At 41.7% G+C, this 21,357-nt stretch overlaps 1 protein-coding gene and 2 pseudogenes across 4 annotated transcripts in view; 1 reads left to right on the forward strand and 2 right to left on the reverse strand.

The window, feature by feature from the left end:
* Positions 1–21,357, forward strand: part of LOC120812996 (myelin-associated glycoprotein-like) — a 75,583-nt pseudogene that overhangs the window by 9,871 nt on the left and 44,355 nt on the right. The gene's annotated exons all lie outside the window — the stretch shown is intronic.
* On the reverse strand, positions 4,639–8,012 carry LOC120812999 (myelin-associated glycoprotein-like; annotated as a pseudogene). The gene is made up of 8 exons (XR_013453825.1): positions 7,692–8,012; positions 6,863–7,124; positions 6,425–6,673; positions 6,065–6,325; positions 5,876–5,966; positions 5,502–5,594; positions 5,308–5,380; positions 4,639–5,234 (listed from the first exon to the last, which is right to left on the reverse strand). The product of XR_013453825.1 is annotated as a myelin-associated glycoprotein-like (transcript).
* Positions 15,333–21,247, reverse strand: LOC120814359 (sialic acid-binding Ig-like lectin 14). Of its 2 annotated transcripts, XM_078095228.1 has the most exons (10): positions 21,139–21,247; positions 19,020–19,089; positions 18,452–18,814; positions 17,887–18,177; positions 17,377–17,613; positions 17,017–17,277; positions 16,828–16,918; positions 16,463–16,555; positions 16,274–16,346; positions 15,333–16,201 (listed from the first exon to the last, which is right to left on the reverse strand). In XM_078095228.1, exons 2-10 carry the CDS (start codon positions 19,066–19,068, stop codon positions 16,166–16,168), a joined length of 1,494 nt encoding a protein of 497 aa, XP_077951354.1. In that variant the 5' UTR covers positions 19,069–19,089; positions 21,139–21,247; the 3' UTR covers positions 15,333–16,165. The 2 variants fall into 2 exon arrangements, with proteins under 2 accessions (XP_077951354.1, XP_077951353.1); XM_078095227.1 differs by lacking the exons at positions 17,377–17,613; positions 21,139–21,247.

Consider the following 21,357-nt stretch of genomic DNA (forward strand, 5'->3'; position numbering starts at 1 on the left):
AAAAAAGTTAAAATAACGAAACCTATAATTATTACTTGTGAAGGAATTCACGTCTTACTAAACCTAGCCACGCGAAAGTGAACGAGGTAAACAAATCCTTTCTCTTCCCTCTTCTGAACGCAGATCCGTATCCGAAGACCGAATCGAAGATGAATCATTGATCTACTCGCCGAATAGATCAATGATTCGTTCATCGTTCATAACAATAGAGGTTATCCTAAAGGTAAAACCGGTAAATCGATACATCATAACACAAACGAGGTCCGTTAGAACCGAACGTGATCATTCACGTTGATAGTGCACCGCTTGGAATCCAATATAAAATCGTAACGAAGACGAAGTTCCTACCAAACCGGTGGCTTAGCTAAGTTAGCTGAATGCTAGCCGGGCTAGAAACCCATGGAGACAGCTCACCTTTTACAAAAAGAACGTCAGTGTAAAAGCTGGATGGTCGTTCAAAGAAGAAAAAAGAAGATATATAATGGAATTGAGCTCAATCGTCTTTAAACCAATACGGTTGGATGGTATTTTCGTTTGAAAACGCGACGGCTCAGACGGCGATGGCAACCTGCTGGCGCAGAGAAAGAATGCTGACTGCTTATCGATACCAGCGCTGAGCCTCTGCAGGTCACGTGAAGTTCAGCGTGTAGCCGGCCGTCCAGACAAGTGAGTACTCCCCTCGTACCGCCGGACCCGGGTCACGTTGATCTCACTGACGATCAGCTCGCTCTGGTTACCAGTGACGGCCAGAACCTTGCAATAAAAGGTCCGCCAATAAACATGCAAACTGGGATAAAATCCCCGCTGCCCCGGTCCAAAGCCGGCCTCCATGCGGTGCTCGCATGTCGGAACCTTTGGGTTCGTGCACTCATGGGACTTTCCCGGGATGAGTCGTTGTCAACACGAAACGCCCATTATGTAGTGTGATGGCCAGGATATAGCCCCGTCCCGTCCACAAAACACTGACCTCTCCGGGGCATAGCCGGTCCCCTGTTTTTGAAAATGGGCAGCGGCGGTACTGATCCATTTACGTTGCAAAAAGTTTCGTTATAAAGCGGTGAAGTCCACAGTCTGGTAGCGAGGTTGTTATTATGTGTTTGGTATGTATGTAAGGGTTCGCTTGATGCTAGCGTAGATGGACGGGGACGTTAGCCTGATGCTAGCGTGGATGGATGGTGACGTTAGCCCGATGATAGCGTGGACCAGTGCTGAGCCCATGCAGGTCACGTGCAAAATGATCTAAAGATCTGTATCCGGCAGATGAACAAATCTTTCAGCTCCCGACCATGTCTTCGGGTCAATGTTTCGTTCATCTGCCAACCGAGCCTTCGCGTCAATGATTCGTTCATTGTTCATTTTTCACGTGACCTGCATAGGCTCAGCACTGGTACCACTTGGTTGGCAGAAGGATCATTTTCCACGTGACCTGCATTCAACGAATGATTTCTGTTTCCTTGGCTGAGCCTATGCAAGTCCCGATGCGTGGCCACAAGAATATTAACTAATCTTTTTTTGAGCGGACTCGTTACTCTCGAGTCCTTGTAAGGATTCGTTCAAAATGACGAACGAATCGTTCACGAACGACACATCACTAGCGTGTGGAGTGTGAAGGGAGTGACCGGTGGGATGTCAGTCAGTGGGGGAGCCGGGCTCTGTTGATGAGCCCGAGTGCCGACGGGAAGAAACCATTTATGAGGGAGGAAAAGATAGATTTTTCGATTTCTCTCGATTCTCTCTAGAACGATTCGGTCTCGATTCAGAAAAGTTAATAATCGGAATGAAGAAAAAAAAAAAAAGCAAAAGTTGCTCACTCGCGGAGCGTGAACTTCGTTGCTCGCGAGGTTAGTCTCTGCTCGCGCTCTAAGGTGTTTTCTACGCGCTCGCTGATTTTCTTTTTGACAGTAAGGGGGCGGAGCCAGTCACATGGTCTATACACCTGATTGGTTACAAACCCCGTCTTTGGATTGGCTGGAGTGATGCATTGATACAACTATAGAAGCCCATTTCCGCACTAATGTAAGGGGATAAAAAGACAGATATAACGCTGTCAAAACCAAACGCCCCCTTCGGTAATCGTAGTGGACCGTAGATGACAACCAGCTACAACCATAATTTACCATCATTACCATCATTCATTTAAAAGAAAAATGAATCGGTTTAATATATTTTTTTTTACATAGGCTACTTCCATATTGTGTTGAAATGCAAGCTGCTTTGGTTCTTGCATTGTTTGTGAAATCATATTTGTGACAAAGATTTTTTTTCTCTTATAAAAAATAAGATAAGGTAATTCATCTGTTGATTTTCTTCGGTTAATTATCAAATAAAGTAGGAAGTGATTAGCAACCTCTGAGTAGCAAACTCAGATTTGAGAAAATTTAGAAAATCGAGGTGCATCGATAATCGTTTTATCAGCTTAGAATTGCTAATCGGTTCAGAATCAAATCGTTCACCTCTGAATCGGAATCGAATCAAATCGTGAGGTGCCAAGAGATTCCCACCCCTAGTCTGATGGACCTTAGCCTCCTGCCAGATGGAAGGGGCAAAAACTATTTTGTCCCGGGTGTCCCGTTGTTGTTGATTTTTTCCAATAATATTTCCAGTGATGCTAATTTAAGAAAACCATCAGCTGTCTGGTTCCATATTATTCGTTCAAACAATTCAGCAAAATATTTAAATTCCCTACAGCTCATACAATCATAGAGGCGTTGTGTATTGATATCTCATTTAATAACCAACCTGAATACGAGAAATATTTGACTTTAATGTAAAATGGCAAAATGCTGTTAATAAGTATCACACTGCGGTGAAGTTTTTGGGTTTGTTTTATTTTGTCTGGTCTTTTTGTCTTGTCATTTCCTGTTTTATTTTGAAATAGTAACTCTCCTCTCGTTTCAGGTCACTTACTCCTCCTCATGTGTCAACAGTCTAATTGTCTTCCCTGTTTCTCAATTGTGTCCACCACTTCCCCATGGCCCTCCATGTGTACTAATAGTCTGCGTCTCCCTTTGTCCTGTGCCAGTGGGTTAGTTTTTGACTGTGTTTTGTGCGCTCACTCAAGCTTTGCCATAGATATCAAGCCATAGAAACTGGAAGTCATTGCGTTCTGCTCCGTTGTTTTCCTCCAAGAAAGGGATTTTGATTGTGTAAGAGTTTGTAGCATAGATTTAGTTGAATGGTTAAAGTTAGATACAGTTTGAAATGATTTTCCTGAATCTAATTACAGGTATTTGACCTGTTTTTATATAGAGTATGTTAGCAATATGTACAAACCAGTCAAAGGTTTGGACACAATGAGAAAATGTGTCCAAACTTTTGACTGGAACTGTATGAACCCCATTTGTAAAGGGATGTTGTTGTATATTGGAAGTGTTTTTATGGTCAATATCCTTCACAGCAAGCAGCTACTTTGCCTTCCCTTTAGCTGGTAAATTGTTTCTTCTTCATTCTTCCTTATATTTTAGATGGAGGTTTCTTAAAAAGAGTTTTCTTAAAATAAGTTGAGATTTCTTACAATTATTTTAAAAGGTGGTAAAATGCTTCATAAGCTATCAGCACTAAATCATTCTGATCTTTACGAAAGACTAATAAAAGAAGCTTCTGTGTAACCTGCATTTTACAACTTTTTTTATTAGTTTAGATTAGTTTAGGTCAGCTAAAGAACTGAATTTTTCCCAGAAATAATTTATGTTACTATGGTGAGACCATTGATTACTTAAAATGTTGGTTGAACAGAGGACATTGTAAGATTATTCATTGTTTACACTTTGAGTACAGGAAACAGCTACTGCATGTTGCTAAAATATCTGTCCGTATTTTACAATTCATGGTCCCAATTTTACTTCAACCACCACTGTTACCATATTGCCTCATGTTAGCATGAACTAAACTAGGTTTAAAACATTTCATATTCAATGTAATCAACTAAAATGCATTCATGTAAATACTTGATGCCTCCTTGTAGCGAGGAGTTGCCACTGATTTCCTGACGACCGCCACAGACTTACCATTGCTTGCCACTGCCACAAGGGGGATCTCTTCTTCTTATTTTGTTTTTTTGGCAGTTGACGTCCATGTTTTTGGTGCATAACTGCCAAAGGAGGATCACTGCCCTGCTGCACTTATATTGACCGAGAGACATTTGTAATACGAGTTACATTCACCATTCGGTTTTGATTTTAACCTTTAATTTCAAGATATCCTTTGTCTGTCCAGAGTTTTTTATTTTTGAACACATCAGTTACTATTTTGTATCTATTAGAATAAGGAAATATTCCGCCGGGTGTTTTGTGTCCCCGCTGCTATGAGATGAACCTGGTTGTTTTTCTCGAGTTAATTCAACGATAGATGTCGAGATTTTCTCACCTGCTGATATTGTTTTATTTCTGGTCCTTTGGTTCATAATAAAGCCGTCCTACCAGGTTGACACTGTTTTTTAGGACACATTTGTTTGAAGAGCCTAGGGGCCAACGTCCACCTAGCTTCACTGCATCACGTGACAACCAAGGCTCATTTCTATATGATTGTCTAATTAAAATGAAATACCATTAAATGAAAAAGGTTTGTGTGAAAGCAGAAAGGATGGAGAAAGACGCCACCATTGACTTCCAGTGTGAATATGTATTACCCAATACAGCATTTAGCAATAAAAATAACTTCATTTTTATTATTTATTCATATGTTTTTTATTACGTTGTCATACAATGTTCCAGGGCACTTATGAGGTTTAACTTTCTAGGGATTAAACAATGAAACTCAACAGGCAATTTTTTATGGTTCATCATAGTCTCTCTCTCTCTCTCTCTCTCTCTTTAGCTGAATGCAAATTATTAGTATTAGTTTTCAGATTCTACGCTGTTACTGTTCTTAAAAGTTGTCTTATCACAAACCATTTCTAAGAAAGAAGAAGTTCAAAAGATGTAACTTATGCAGCACAAGTTATTTTGGGTGACGGCTATATATTATACTGATGCACTTTCACACCTAATAATGATAAAACAAGCTGTCAGGGAGAAGTTATTTTTTTTAAATGAACAACTTTAAAAAACAACAACACAAAAAGTTTGTGAGTTACTGAAGACAGAAAAATCTCACTTGACATACAGACAGAAGAGGGTTATAATATGTTGACAGCTTCCCGGCGCGCATCATTTGGCAACAGACGGACTGCAACTGTTCCTCCAATGAATTCAACAAAGTTACATATTTGCGTAGATTGCGTCATCGCAGTCAGTCTGTAGGAAACAAAACGATATCTTACTCTTGCAAGAAAACAACTAACGAATGAATTTAAAAAAATTAACATACCTCAACGTTGCCATAGAGATGATCATTGTCAAAGATGTCATCAGAATGTACATCTTCATAACGCTTCTCTTTTCTGAGGGTAAAAGAAACCAACAAGTTTCTAATGAAGATTAAGGATTATTCTAGGTTATCTTTGTTGTGTCCTTTTACATCATTAGCATTGTCTTGTTCAAACTAAAGTGAATGACAGAAACCTTTTAGTAGCAGAGCAGTGAGGGAGCGCCATGTCTTTGTCTGTCTTCTCGGGGACGATGTGACGTGTTTGTGCATTAGCAAATTTCCCCTTGCTGGGAGAATAAGGGTTTTTATTTTGGGAACAGTGAAATGAAACTAATGAAACGTTTCATAACAAGTGAAACCAAACAATGCGAACTGCAAAATCCAACACGTGTAAGAATTTGGAAGCTGACTTTCGGGACCCACATGGTCAAAAGGACGAGCTTCTACTATGATGAGACACATTTGCTTTTCAAATTTTAATTATATGTTCATAAAATATACTAGAGGGGGAAAAGAGACAGAAAAGAGTAGCAACATAATTTTTCTACTTAGTTTTATTTAAACTTACCATTTTTTAAAAACGCTGACAGCTATTAAAACCGTCACCAAAATCCCGGCTGCTCCAGAAGCAATGACAATATAGAGATTCTGCATCGTACCTGTCCAAACAGAAACAGTGGAGACATGTTTCTCTTCATCAATAGGAAATTGAGGATTGTGTGACGCACTTCTAGAAATACATACAAATCTTCCTTACAGTTAACCGGTAAAGAGAGTGTTATGTTTGCATTGCCAAGCGTGTTGTTGGCCACACAGAGAACAACACGAGAAGATCCAAACTCTGCATGCAGAGTTCCGATGGTGACGGTGCCATGTTGTTCTACCTTCACTCTTGGCAGGACTCTGTCAGAAAGCACAAAATGGATCATACTGACGGGCTGGGACTCTGCAATGCACACGCACTTCACCATATCTGCCTCTGAAGAGCAGGAGGAGACAGTCTTGATCTCAGGCATATCTGTAAGAACAACAATATCATTTTATGAGGTATTAATATACATACATATATATTAAAGAAAACTCCTTTATCGTTGTATTCTTTTGATTGTTTACTCACACAACACATTGAGCAGCACGGGATTTGATTTTCTTTCTCCTATTTCATTGATGGCAGTACAGAACAGGGCTCCTGTGTGTCTGGAGACATTTGGCAGCTTGTAGACATTTCCGTCATGCAGTATAGCACCAGTTTCATCGTGCCACTGATAGCTGGCAGGAGGGTGAGCATCACAAGAGCAGCTCAGTGGCACCGCTTCTCCCTTCGTTACATCTGACTTGTGTTCAACGTTCACATTCACTGGGGCATCTGCATGTAAATATACAATGGACCATGATGTAGTAACATGTTGATGTTTAGCAGGTATTCCGGTTTATCATATTCAACATCTTTAGTTTTGCATGGTAACATTTGATTATTAGCACAGAACAATGCCATTGGTCCAGTTTGTGGTCATCAACCGAATACAAAAAAAAAAAAAAAAGGTGAAAAAATTACGTTTTAATCTGATGAATCTTTCTGCTTTGTAGATCTGCCCTCCCTTGTATGTCACGTTGCATCTTAAGACCATGTTGTGATCAGCTCTGGTAGTGTTGAAATGCAGAGTAGATGTCGCTGTCCACTGGCCATCGTCCAGCTGCCGTGGTTGGAAATGTTGTTTTCCGGGGAGGTGAAGTTGGACACGGGTTTGGAACGGAGTAGGACGCAACCACAGTTTGACCCTCCTCCTTCACAGTAAAAGTGATGTCATTCACTTCACCTGTAAAAAAAGGATGATGATCGGCAGGTGAGGGAACTTAATATATGGGGACGTCTTTTTTTAATTGGCATTCTGCACATGATTTTGGTAATATTATATAAAAAAAACATTTATGGATGCCATGTCTTCCATCATGTGCGTGGTCCCAATTCTGAATTTCATTTTGTACGAAAATAAACTGATTCAACTTATTGTTTTGACAGAAGACCAACCAATTACGAGAGTACAAATAAGGTATTGGGAATCGGATTTGTTTAGAATTGCGACCTAAAATTAGACTTTTACGTGCACAGAGGTGATGCAAAAGGACTTGGTTTGAGCTTACAGTTACATGTTACATACGGTTTTGTTTTTTAACATAACTTACATAAACTTCAGAGCAAAAACTTGATTGTTTTCACTAACCTCTGAAGTACAACATTTAAGCCAATAACACGAGGAAAGAAATCAATGAATACTGTCCTGATTCACTGAATGCAACACGATAATTACAAAGAGACTTCTTTTAAAATGCTGAATCAACTGTACTGTTACAGAAGTGTGGTGACAGTTGATTTTATTACTTACTCATCATTGTGATGGATGTCTGCTGCTCTGTGTAGGAAAACTTGTCATAGCCTTTCATTTCAATCCTGAAAAAAAAGGACCACCGTCACTTGATTTAAGGGGATCAATCTGTAGTGAACAGTTCTTCTGTCCCCTCCCAGCAGCTCTGTTCGACCCTGAAACTCCTCCATCATTTTCGACTTGTTTGGGTGATAAATGAACTGATCTGGCGCTTTGGCCCACATCCCCAAGAAGGCAGTGATCCGATTGTCTGTATCTGGGTAGTTGAATGAGCAGGGGATGAACACACAGGATCCGGGGAGACCTTTAACTGAGGATGGCACCTCAACTTTCCACGATTGATCTATAGTTTGAGTAACTGTTGCAGAAGAAAAGGGGATAAAAAGTAACAGAGATAAAGCCGAGAAGGACTTACAAGAAAAATGAAAGTTTATCTAAAAATCATAATCTTGACCCAGGCTAACTGTCCAAGATGAAGCTTCAGTTTGAGCAACTGTTGTAGAGGAAAAAGGGATAACAAGTAACCGAGATAAAGCAGAGAAGAGAAGGACTTGAAGGAAGGACATGAAAAATGCAAGTTTGTCGGAAAATCTTGACCCGAGGAAACTTACATTAAGACATAACGCTGACGTTTTAACTACACCTTTAATGCGCAGTAAGATATGGTAGCTGGTTTTACAGTGTTGAGAATATGCCACATACCTCTAAAGCAAAGGCACTCAAAAAGCATCGGCCACTTGACAGAATCCATCTCGCCGTCTGCGGGTCGGTAACGAGCATATAACGAAGTATTTTTTAAATAAATTAACGCAGTTACAATTACTGAAATGAGTTCGTTACTCGCGTTACTCTCTTGTGTGACGCGAAGCGGAGGGCCGGCAAATGGTAAGTAAATAGCTGCCTGTCAGCACAAAATAGTTGTGGCCACGTTGTGTGTAACAGAAGTTGCCGTACGTGCATGTAAACAGCATCGCGTCGCTCATGACGAAAGAGCGCAGGCCCGCGGAAGCTGCAGGCGCCGCTCCACGCAAACAACCAGGGCTCCACTTTACACGGGCTGCAGTGCAGCCGATAAACCGGGCAGAGCTGAATAGGTTGATTGCTCGGGATGTTGAAGATGAGATGCATCCTGTCAACTGTCGAGTCAGTTGCCTTTAGGCAAATGCCTGAAACAGTTATTTTGTATTAAGTTAAGTATTAAAAAGGACTTTTGTACTATTGCTTGATTTGAAGGCCTGTTGCCCTGTTGATTACAAAAAATATGTTTATTGTTTATTGTGACTGTTCAGTACTATTTATATTCATTACATTTAAAAAGCAGACATAAAAGTAACTTAAAAGTTACTTTCCAGAGAAACTAATTACTTTTGATACACAGTAACTGGTAAGTAATTCAATTACCTTTAAAAGAAGTAATTAGTAACTGTAACTTAATACTCATTTTCAGTAACTTGCCCAACACTGCACACGACACCGGTGTAAAATCATCAAAACAGGATATTTAATGTTTGCAACAGGAGACACACATACAAGTCATGCGTCAAACCTACTCGAAGGGTTTCATCTTCGGAGCAGGAATATATAGTTGTAAGATAAACATGATGAAACAGGGGGAGTCCATGTAATCGACCTCAGATGTAGACGATCATCTTTGGCACCACAAGATTAGAAACATCGACGCACAAACATCTTGACTATCAGATGACCCAGAACACAATGTATTTCTATGTGGAAGAACACAGACTCTCTGTCATATTAAATTAGAACATTATTGCAGTATAGTGAAGTATAACTACTAATTAAAAGGAAAAATGAAACAATGTTCAACTAAGCTAATTGAATGATTGCATAAAACCCAAACATAAAAGAAAAGTAGAATGTCGAATGGATCACTTTTATGTGTCGAATACCATAAAGGAAAAAAATTGTCACTTATCGCAATTTCTAACTAGTAAATCATTGTTTTTATAATCCGGTTTTAGAATTGTATTCAAATAAGGCCATTGAGGCCTCAAAATCGGTCAGGGGATCCAGTTGATTCCCCCCAGCATGCGGCAGTTTCCTCAATTCTCATCCACCTGATGAAAATTCTGTTAGTTCAAATTATTCATGGCAGCATCCACCCGACGCTGCTGTAGTCCAACTATTAGAGGCACCCACACACAGCTGTGATGGTCGTCTTCAACAAAAAGGGGGGTCGTCGTGGCGCAGGGGTTAGAGAAGGTATGCTGGGAAGCATAAGGTTGGTGGTTCGATTCCAGGCTGCCTCATGTTCCATGTCGAAGTGTCCCTGAGCAAGACACCTAACCCCTAATTGCTCCCAGGGCCATGAGTTTAAAGTGTAATGTAAGTCGCTTTGGATAAAAAGCGTCTGCTAAATGACATGTAATGTAATGTAAAAACACGTTACTCCACCTATTGTTCTGGCGGTGAATTGCTCACACGCAAGAACTTTGTGAACCATGAATTGAAACATCACATTACATTACATGTCATTTACATGTCTTTTATCCAAAGCGACGTACAATAAGTGCATTCAACCATAGGGTACAAACTCAGGAGAACAAGAAACAAGAAGGTGCAATTTCCTCAAATAAGCCAATTTACAATTTGCTATAGATGAGTGACGTTACAAGTACAATTTAAGTGCTAGAATTTGTTAGTCTTTAGTCGAGGTAGAGGTGTGTCTTTAGTTTGCGGCAGAAGATGTGAAGGTTCTCTGCGGTCCTGATGTCTTCAGAGAGCTCGTTCCACCATTTCGGCGCAAGGACAGCAAAGAGTCGAGATCTAGTCGAGTGTTTTGCTCTCAGTGAGGGAGGGACGAGTAGTTTTGCAGATGCAGAGCGGAGAGTGCGGGTTGGGATGCAGGGTTTGACCATGTCCTGGATGTAAGCTCCATTCACAGCATGGTACGTGAGCACCAATGTTTTGAACTGGATGTGGGCGGCCACCGGTAGCCAGTGAAGAGAGCGGAGGAGTGGAGTAGTGTGGGAGAATTTCGGAAGGTTGAAGACCAGTCGAGCTGCTGCATTCTGAATGAGCTGCAGAGGTCGAATGGCGGTGGCAGGGAGACCTGCCAGGAGGGAGTTGCAGTAGTCCAGGCGGGAGATGACAAGAGCCCGAATCAGTACCTGCGCTGCCTTCTGAGTGAGAAGGGGACGTATTCTCCTGATGTTGTAGAGAGTGTATCTACAGGATCGCGACGTCGCGGTGATGTTGGGAGTCAGAGAGAGTTGGCTGTCGAGTGTGACGCCGAGGTTCTTAGCGGTCAAAGTGGGCGTTAGTACGGAGTTCCCAAAGTTGACTGTCAGGTCCTGGGTAAGCAAATCTTTTCCGGGAAAGAGAAGTAGTTCAGTCTTGTCGGGGTTGATTTTCAGATGGTGGGCGGACATCCACTGAGAGATGTCCGCCCATCTCTCAGTGGATTAGACAGGCAGAGATCCGAGCCGCCACCTGGGTGTCCGAGTGAGGGAAGGAGAGAATTAGTTGGGTGTCATCGGCATAGCTGTGGTAAGAGAAGCCATGCGAGCGAATGACAGCGCCAAGAGAGTTGGTGTAAAACGAAAACAGGAGGGGACCCAGCACGGAACCCTGATGAACTTCAGTAGTAAGAGGACAAGGTTCCGACACAGATCCTCGCCAGGTTACCCGGTAGGTGCGCCGTCGAGGTAGGACGAGAGAAGGGAGAGAGCAGAGCCTGTGACACCAAGTTCCTGAAGGGAGGAAATAAGGATCTGGTGGTTGACCGTGTCAAATGCAGCAGAGAGGTCCAGAAGGATGAGGACAGAGGAGAGAGAGGCGGCTCTAGCTGTGTAGAGTTGCTCTGAGACAGCAAGGAGAGCAGTCTCTGTGGAGTGGTCTGCCTTGAAACCTGACTGGTGGGGGTCAAGGAGGTTGTTACAGTGGAGATAAGAGGAGAGTTGATTAAAGATAGCACGTTCAAGGGTTTTGGACAAAAAGGAAAGAAGAGAGACCGGTCTGTAGTTGTTTTCTTCAGAAGGGTTGAGGGTGGGTTTCTTCAGGAGAGGGTTGACTCTTGCCTCCTTCAGAGAATTGGGAAAACCAGATGACAGAGCGTTGTTGATGAGACAGGTGAGGAACGGAAGAAGGTCAGGTGCGATAGATTGAAGAAGATGTGATGGAATGGGGTCAAGAGGGCAGGTGGTCGGACGGGTAGAGGTTACTAGGGTAAGAATTTGGTTAGGAGAGAGGGCGGTGAAAGAGGAAAGTGAGGGCGAAAGAGGTGAGGTCGGTGGGACGCGAGAAGTAGGAGGTGGGTTTGAGAAGGAGGAGCGTATATCAGCTATTTTCTTGGTGAAGTAGTTGACAAAGTCTCCCGGAAGAAGGGTGGAGCGGGGAGGAGGGGTAGGGGGTTCGAGGAGATTGGAGAAGATCGAGAAGAGTTTTTTGGGGTTAGAGAATGAGGATTCGATTTTGGATTGGTAGAAAGAGCTTTTGGCAGCAGAGATAGAAGCAGAAAACGAGGAGAAGAGAGATTGAAATTGAAGCAGGTCGTCAGGTCGTTTATATTTACGCCATCTCCTTTCCGACGCTCGCATGGTGGCTCTCATGGCACGGAGCGGTTGAGACAGCCACGGAGCCGGAGGGGATTTGCCAGTCCGTCGTGTCGTAAGAGGGCAGAGAGAGTCTATAGAGGAGGAAAGAGTTGAGAGGAGAGTCTCTGCAGCAGCGTTCGGATGTAAGAGTGAGAAGGAATCAGTTGAAGGGAGAGCTGATAGAACAGAGGATGCCTGCGAGGAGGGAGAGAGGGAGCGAATATTGCGACGAGCCGGTACAGAGTTAGTCAATGAGGGAGGTTTGTTAGTTATAGAGAGTGGAAGGGAGTAAGAGATGAAGAAGTGATCAGACACATGAAGTGGAGTTAGAGAGGTTAGTGGTAGAGCAGTTTCTAGTAAAGATGTAGTCAAGGTGATTGCTGGCTTTGTGAGTAGGAGGAGAGGGACTGAGTGACAGAGCGAAGGAAGAGAGTAGGTGTAAGAGGTCAGATGACTTCTCTGTCTGGATGTTGAAGTCACCCAGGAGGATGAGCGGAGGTCCATTTTTGGGGAAATTAGACAGAAGAATGTCCAGTTCTTCCAAGAAATGACCTAAGGAGCCTGGCGGACGGTAGAGGACAATGATGGTTAATTGTACCGGGTGAGTGATTTTTACAGCATGGAATTCAAAGGACAATGGGGTGGATGGTGGTAGAGAGTAGAGAGAAAAGCTCCATTTGGGTGAAATGAGTAGACCTGTGCCACCACCCCTACCAGTGGGCCTGAGAGTGTGGCTGAAGGAGAAGGCGGAGGAGAGAGCGGCTGGGGTGGATGTGTTCTCAGGTGTGATCCAGGTCTCGGTGAGAGCGAGGAAGTCGAGTGACTGCTTGATCGCGAAGCCGGAGATGGAGTCAGCCTTGCGAGTCGCTGACTGGCAGTTCCAGAGACCTCCTGTGACGAGGTGCTGGACATGTGTGGAGCGGGTGGGATAGGTGAGAGAGGAGAGGTTAAGATAGAGAGCAGATCTAGCCCGAGGCCTGTAGTATCTGCGGAAAGAGATTCGAACAGGAACGGGTAAAGGGGTCAAACACATTATTAAAAATAACAGAAGAAGGCGCCGCATTCAGCCGCCCCAAAGACTCCACGAAAGACTCCCTTGTCTTTGTTCTGCTCGTCTTGACTTCGCGAAAGACTCCCTTGTCTTTGCTCTGCTCGTCTTCGTGCTGCGAGGATAAGCTAACGCTTCCCACGATTTCTAGTGAAATACTCCCTCGTTAGTGGAAGTCGGCTGCGGCTGCGCTGGCCGCTCCCCCGTCGTTTAGGAGACAAAAGGTCGCTTGGCCTCGACATAAACTCCTCAAAATGCAAAGCACCAATAGCTTGACACCCTAATCAGTGAACAATCACCATGTGGTGTTTTGACAAAATTAGAGTTTAAGGATACAAGTCTTATTTGCTTCAGAAAACAAGGCTAAACAGACTTAGATCAGGTCAAAACCTAGCAGAGTTAGGAGGGCACACTGGCAGTTAACTTAATAGTAGAATCTAGAACACAAACTGGCACTAAAAGACTGAAAGAGCTTGAGCAAACTAGCAACCAAGATAACTTCAAACAAGGAGAACTGGCCGTGAGACGACAAAAACTAAAGCAAATCAGCAATCAAATTAACTTAAGACACTAGAATCAACAACAAATTTAGCAGACTAGCTTGGTTTAAAGAAAGAGATACTTAGTCCGATTTCAGGTCGCCTGGATGTCTGGTGGCCTTGTAGAAGAGATGCACACTGAAACGAGTGCGTCGGCACACTGGTGCGTAAAGACGCAGATGTAGAAGCATGCGCCAGCTTTAGCAGACCAATCGCAGGCTTGTGCGCTGCGGGAGACTTGCGTCGCTTGGGCCTAGGAAAATGGGTCGATGCACGCAAGCACGCAAGGAGGTGTGAAAAGGCACGCAAGCGGCTCCTGCGTCTGCGTTTCCTTGCGTCGCTCTGAAAACGCAGAAGCATGAACTATGCTTCAGGCAAAACGGCTTCAGTCTCAGAAAAACCTGTCATCCTCAGACAAAACTCCCGTCAAACCTCCAGTCAGATCTGAGGATGTCCTAAAATGAACACCGCAGAGATGTTCACTTTTTCCTTTATTAAATACTTTTCAGCCTTTCAATCCAAGATATCCTTTGTCCAGAGTTTCTTCATTTTGAACACATCAGTTACGATTTTGTGTCTCTTGAAGAATAAGGAAGTCTTTCCCCCGCCCGGGTGTTTTGTGTCACTGCTGCCATGAGATGAACCTGGTTGAGTTAATTCAATGATAGATGTCGAGGTTTTCTCACCAGCTGATATTGGTGTTTTATTTCTGGTCCTTTGGTTCATAATAAGGCCGTCCTATAAGGATGACACTGTGTTTGGGTCTTTTAAGAGGTTTTAAATTGGATTTGTTTGAAGAGCCTACGGGCCAGCGTCCACCCAGCTTCACTGGATCACGTGACAACCAAGGCTTATTTCAATATGATTGTCTTATTAAAATGAAATACCATTAAATGAAAAAGGTTTGTGTGAAAACAGAAGGGATGAAGAAAGATGCCACCCTTGAATTTCAGTATGAATATGTATAAACCAACACAGCATTTAGCAATAAAAATGACTTTGTTTTATTAATTGTTTATATATTTTTGATTACATTAGATTATAGAATGTTCCAGGGCACTTATGAGGTTTCCCTTAAGGAATTATACAAAGAAAATCAACAGGCAATAATTATACTGTAGTTCACCACATGTTAACTGTTAAGTCTGTCTATCTCTCTACATATATTTCTTTATTTGAATGCAAATTTGTGCTAAATAAAGGCAGATTGTCAGATTCTGTGCGGTTACTGTTCTTATTAGTCATCTTATCAGAAACCATTTCTAAAAGAGGAAGTTTCAAAGATGTATCTTGTGCAGCACATGTTATTTTGGGTGACTGCTACGGTTTAATAGTCAGGCGTTTTCACACCAAGAGCCTACGGGCCAACGTCCACCTCGCTTCACTACATCACATGCCCAATTATTTCAATATGATTTATTGTGTTTTATTAAAATGAAATACCATTAAAAGATGTTTGATTGTGTGAGAGCAGAAGGGATGAACAAAGACGCCACTGTTGAATTTCAGTGTAAATATGTATAAACCAAGATTTATATATTAAAAAGTAAGCATTTAGCAATACAAATAGCTTAATTTTATGATTTGTTCATATATTTTTGATCACATCGGATGATCGAATGTTCCAGGGAACTTATGGAGTTTAATTTATGCTGCAGCCATGGAGCAGTTCGCGGGGGCAAAATTCTCACAATAACTCAAATAAATGCCCCGTCGGAAATCAAAACACATTTGCGGGGAATTGATGACAGAGAGAAATTGTTATTCTTAAATATTGATGAATGAAGAAACAATTGTGCTCCAGCAGAAGGGGAGCTTTTCTTATCTTGGACAAAAGGGCAGGTGCTTGAGCACCACTAGGAGTCTATCTGTGTACGTGCCTGTACAGCGGATAAAAAAAAAAAAAAGGAACAGGCAATATTTATAGTTCTTCATCGTGTTAACTGTTTTTCCGGTTCTATGGCGTTAATGTTCTCGGAAATCATCTTATCAGAAACCATTTCTACAAAACAGGAAGTTTAGAGACCTAACTTGTTATTTTGGGTGACTGCTACTGTTTAATAGTGATGAGTTTTCACACATATCAGCATGTAAACTTCTTGCAGTCGTTTTATGGGGATTTGTAACAAGACAAATACGTTACTGATGATAAAACAAGCTTAACTGAACAACTTTTAAAAACAACAACATTGATAGTTTATGAATTACGGAGACATAAAAATCTCACTTGACATACAAAAAGAAGAGGGTAATAATATGTTGACAGCTTCCTGATGCACATCCGTTGGCAACAGAGGGACTGCAACTGTTCCTCCAATGAATTCAACAAAGTTACACATTTGCGTAGATTGCGTCATCGCAGTCAGTCTGGGGGAAACAAATTAAATCTTCACTCTTGCAAGGAAACAATGAACAAACGAATGAAAAAAATGAACATACCTCCATGTTGCCATAGAGATGATCGTTGTCAAAGATGTCATCAGAATTTACATCTTCATAACGCTTCTCTTTTCTGAGAATGAAGAAAACACGTTTCAATGAACATTAAGGATTATTCTAGATTATCTTTGTTGTGTCATTTTACATCATTAGCATTGTCTTGTTCAAACTAAAGTGAATGACAGAAACCTTTTAGTAGCAGAGCAGTGAGGGAGCGCCATGTCTTTGTCCGTTTTCTCAGGGACGATGTGACGTGTTTGTGCATTAGCAGATTTCCCCTTGCTGGGAGAATAAGGGTTTTTACTTTGAGAAAAGTAAAATAAAACTAATAAAACGTTTCATAACAATTGAAACCAAACAATGCCAACAGCAAAATCGTGTAAGAACTTAGAAGCTGACTTTCGGCACCCACATGGTCAAAAGCACGAGCTTCTACTATGATGAGAAACTTTGGCTTTTCAAATTGGAATTCTATATTTATAAAATATACTAGAGGGGGAAAAGACACATAACAGACAAGCAAAATACATTTATTTAGTTTTATTTAAACTTACCATTTTATAAAAACGCTGACAGCTATTAAAACCGTCACCAAAATCCCGGCTGCTGCAGAAGCAATGACAATATAGAGATTCTGCATCGTACCTGTCCAAACAGAAACAGTGGAGACACGTTTCTCTTCATCAATAGGAAATTGAGGATTGTGTGACGCACTTCTAGAAATACATACAAATCTTCCTTACAGTTAACCGGTAAAGAGAGTGTTATGTTTGCATTGCCCAGCGTGTTGTTGGCCACACAGAGAACAACACGAGAAGATTCAAACTCTGCATGCAGAGTTCCGATAGTGACGGTGCCATGTTGTTCTACCTTCACTCTTGGCAGGACTCTGTCAGAAAGCACAAAATGGATCATACTGACGGGCTGGGACTCTGCAATGCACACGCACTTCACCATATCTGCCTCTGAAGAGCAGGAGGAGGCCGTCTTGATCTCGGGCATATCTGTAAAAACAACAATATCATTTTATGAGGTATTAATATACATACATATATATTAAAGAAAACTCCTTTATCGTTGTATTCTTTTGATTGTTTAAACACATTGAGCAGCACGGGATTTTTTTTCTCCTATGTCATTGATGGCAGTACAGAACAGGGCTCCTGTGTGTCTGGAGACATTTGGCAGCATGTAGGCATTTCCTTCATGCAGTTTAGCACCGGTTTTATCGTGCCACTGATAGCTGGCAGGAGGGTGAGCATCACAAGAGCAGTTCAGTGGCACCGCTTCTCCCTCCGTTACATCTGACTTGTGTCCAACGTTCACATTCACTGGTGCATCTGCTTGTAAATTGCATTAGCATTGCACTAGCATTTCATTTTATTTTATTACTTGTGCACTGCTATCTTGTTGTCTATTGTCTGTTTTATGTCTACTGTCACGCACCAACCGCTAAGACAAATTCCTTGTATGTTTGACATATTTTGCAATAAATGTTTCCTGATTCCTGAAATATACAATGAACTGCTCATGATGCCACGATGTAGTACATTTGGCAGTGTGCTAAAAAGTAAAGTCAATGCTCAGCTCTTGGAGTAAAAAGTCAAACTTACGTTTTACTCTGAGGAGCTTTTCTGCTTTTTGGCTCTGCCCTCCCTTGTATGTCACGTTGCATCTTAAGAGCTTGTCGTGATCAGCTCTGGTAGGGAGGAAATGCAGAGTCGATGTCGCTGTCCACTGGCCATCGCCCAGCTGCCGTGGTTGGAAATGTTGTTTTCCGGGGAGACTCCAGGTGAAGTCAGGTGGAGAAGTTGGGCAGGAGTGAAGAACAGAGCAGGACGCAACCACAGTTTGACCCTCCATTAAATCCTCCTTCACGGTGAAAGTGATGTCATTCAGTTCACCTGTAAGAACAACAAAGAGACTTCTTTTGTTATGTGGTTTTAACATAACGCATATAAACCTCAGAGCAAACATATGACTTGATTGACTTGAGACTTGATTGTTTTCACTAACCTCTGAAGTAGAACATGTAAGCCAATAACACGAGAAAAGAAATCAATGAATACTGTCCTGATTCACTGAATGGAACATGATAATTACCAAGAGACTTCTTTCAAAATGCTTAATCAACTGTACTGTTACAGAAGTGTGGTGACAGTTGATTTTATTACTTACTCATCATTGTAATGGATGTCTGCTCTGCGTAGGACCAGTTGGCGTAGCCTTTCATTTCAATCCTGAAAAAAAAAGGCCTGCTGTCACTTGATTTAAGGGGATCAATCTTTAGTGAACAGTTCTTCTGTCTCACGTCTCCCAGCAGCTCTGTTCGACCCTGAAACTCCTTGATCATTTTCGACTCGTCTGGGTGATAAATGATCGATGAACCACCAGCGATGATCCACATCCCCAAGAACTCAGTGATCCGATTGTTTGTATCTGGGTAGTTGAACGAGCAGGGGATGAACACACAGGATCCGGGGAGAGCTTTAACTGAGGATGGCACCTTAACTGTCCAAGATGGATCTATAGTTTGAGTAACTGTTGTAGAGGAAAAAGGGATAAAAAGTAACCGAGATAAAGCAGAGAAGAGAAGGACTTACATAAAAATGCTAATCTATTTCAAAATCATAATCTTGATCCAGGGAAAATTATATTAAGACATAAAGATGACGTTTTAACTGCACCTTTAATGCGCAGTAAGATATGGTAGCTGGTTTTACAGTGTTGAGAATATGCCACATACCTCTAAAGCAAAGGCACACAAAAAGCATCGGCCACTTGACAGAATCCATCTCGCTGTCTGCGGGTCGGAGCTGTGGATGAAGTGACACATATTTCTAAGCTTGTCACGTGACAGTTTCACTTCCCTTAGTTTATTTTCCTCTCTCAATACAGCACACACTGCACTAGACAAATTTAGATTTTAGTGTTTATTTTTAAGTTAGTGTTAGACAAATTGTCACACAACACCAGTGTAAAATCATCAAAACAGGACATTTAATGTTTGCCAACAGGAGACAGTTGACACACATACAAGTCATGCCAAGCCTACTTGAAGGGTTTCCTCTTTGGAGCAGGAATAAATAGTTGTAAGATAAACTCTGGGCAAAACCCAAGTGCTGGTAGTCGACCTCGGATGTAGACGATCATCTTTGGCACCAAAAGATTAGAAACATCAACGCACAAACATCTTGACTATCAGATGACCCAGAACACAATGTGCCTCTATTAGGAAGAGCACAGACTCTATCATTTAAAAGTAGAACATTATTCCAGTTTTTCCAGTTGGCCTTTTGCTCTTAACTAAGCTTGTATTACTTTTTCTTTTTAATAATATTATATTTTTAATAATATATAATATGAGAACAATACTTTTCAGGTTTTACTTTTAGTCATAAACCCATCATCAATTGTTTCAGATTAACCTTTAACATTTTCTAAATCTTATATTTGTTCTGCATTTGTTACCAGAACCCTTGACCTTGTCACAAAGTTTGCCATCCTGCTGCTCACTCTTCTTTCTTTGGATATTTGATTCGGTAAAAAAGTTCACACGGTCGTTTCACTCGCACTTGTCCTTTAGTTTGACGACACCTAACGTCGTACTGTTGCGTCGGCTGTAGTTTTTCAATAAAACGTAATTTTCTTTACTTAGAAAGCAATAGAATACCGATGCAAAGCTATGATTGTATTCAATGTAATGTAATCAACTAAATCAACTAAAATGCATTCGTGTAATATTTGATGCCTCCTTGTAGCGAGGAGTTGCCACTGATTTACTGACGACCGCCACAGACTTACCATTGCTTGCCACTGCCACAAGGGGGATCTCTTCTTCTTATTTTGGTTTTATGGCAGTTGACTTATAGTTAAAAGGAAAAATTAAATAATGTTCAACTAAGCTAATTGAATGATTGCATAAAACCCAAACATAAAAGGTAGAATGTCAAATGGATCACTTGTATGTGTTGAATACCATAAAAGAAAAAAATTGTCACTTATCGCAACTTCTAACTAATAAATCATTGTTTCATAATCCGGTTTTAGAATTTTATTCAAATAAGACTATTGCCTCGACAAAATCGGTCAGGGGATCCAGATGATTCCCCCCCAGCATGCCGCAGTTTCCTCAATTCTCATCGACCTGATGAGAATTCGGTTCAAATTGGTTATTCATAGCAGCACCCACCCGACGCTGCTGTAGTCCAACTATTAGAGGCACCCACACACTGTGATGGTCGTCTTCAACAAAAACACGTTACTCCACCCTATTGTTCTGGCGGTGAATTGCTCTGCAACACACGCAAGCCTTTTTGAACCATGAGTTGAAACGAGTTCGTCGGCACAACGGTGCGTAAAGACGCAGATGTAGAAGCATGCGCCAGCTTTAGCAGACCAATCGCAGACTTGTGCGCTGCGGGAGACTTGCGTCGCTTGAGCCTAGAAAAATGGGTCGATGCACGCAAGCACGCAAGGAGGTGTAAAAAGGCACGCAAGCGGCTCTTGCGTCTGCGTTTCCTTGCGTCGCTCTGAAAACGCAGAAGCATGAACTATGCTTCAGGCGAAACGGCTTCAGTCTCAGAAAAACCTGTCATCCTCAGACAAAACTCCCGTCAAACCTCCAGTCAGATCTGAGGATGTCCTAAAATGCATACTGCGGAGATGTTCACGTTTTCCTTTATTGAATACGTTTCAACCTTTCAATCCAAGATATCCTTTGTCCAGAGTGTATTCATTTTGAACACATCAGTTACAATTTTGTGTCTCTTGAAGAATAAGGAAGTCTTTCCCCCGCCCGGGTGTTTTATGTCGCCATGAGATGAACCTGGTTAATTCAATGATAGATGTCGAGATTTTCTCACCTGCTGATATTGGTGTTTTATTTCTGGTCCTTTGGTTCATTGTAAGGCCGTCCTACCAGGTTGACACTGTGTTCGGGTCTTTTAAGAGGTTTTAAATTAGATTTGTTTGAAGAGCCTACGGGCCAGCGTCCACCCAGCTTCACTGCATCACATGACAACCAAGGCTTATTTCAATATGATTGTCTTAATAAAATGAAAAAACATTAAATGAAAAAGGTT

Source organism: Gasterosteus aculeatus, chromosome 20 (genome assembly GCF_964276395.1).
Source record: "Gasterosteus aculeatus chromosome 20, fGasAcu3.hap1.1, whole genome shotgun sequence".
Taxonomy (NCBI): domain Eukaryota; kingdom Metazoa; phylum Chordata; class Actinopteri; order Perciformes; family Gasterosteidae; genus Gasterosteus; species Gasterosteus aculeatus.

Bases quoted from the DNA above. Each gene is read 5' to 3' on its own strand.
- LOC120814359 (XM_078095228.1), bottom strand. From the start codon at position 19,068: ATGGATTCTGTCAAGTGGCCGATGCTTTTTGTGTGCCTTTGCTTTAGA. The intron at 17,614-17,886 runs GTAAGTTTGACT...ATTTACAAGCAG, and splicing joins AAAGCTCCTCAGAGTAAAAC to ATGCACCAGTGAATGTGAAC. The intron at 17,278-17,376 runs GTGTTTAAACAA...TTGTTTTTACAG, and splicing joins AAAATCCCGTGCTGCTCAAT to ATATGCCCGAGATCAAGACG.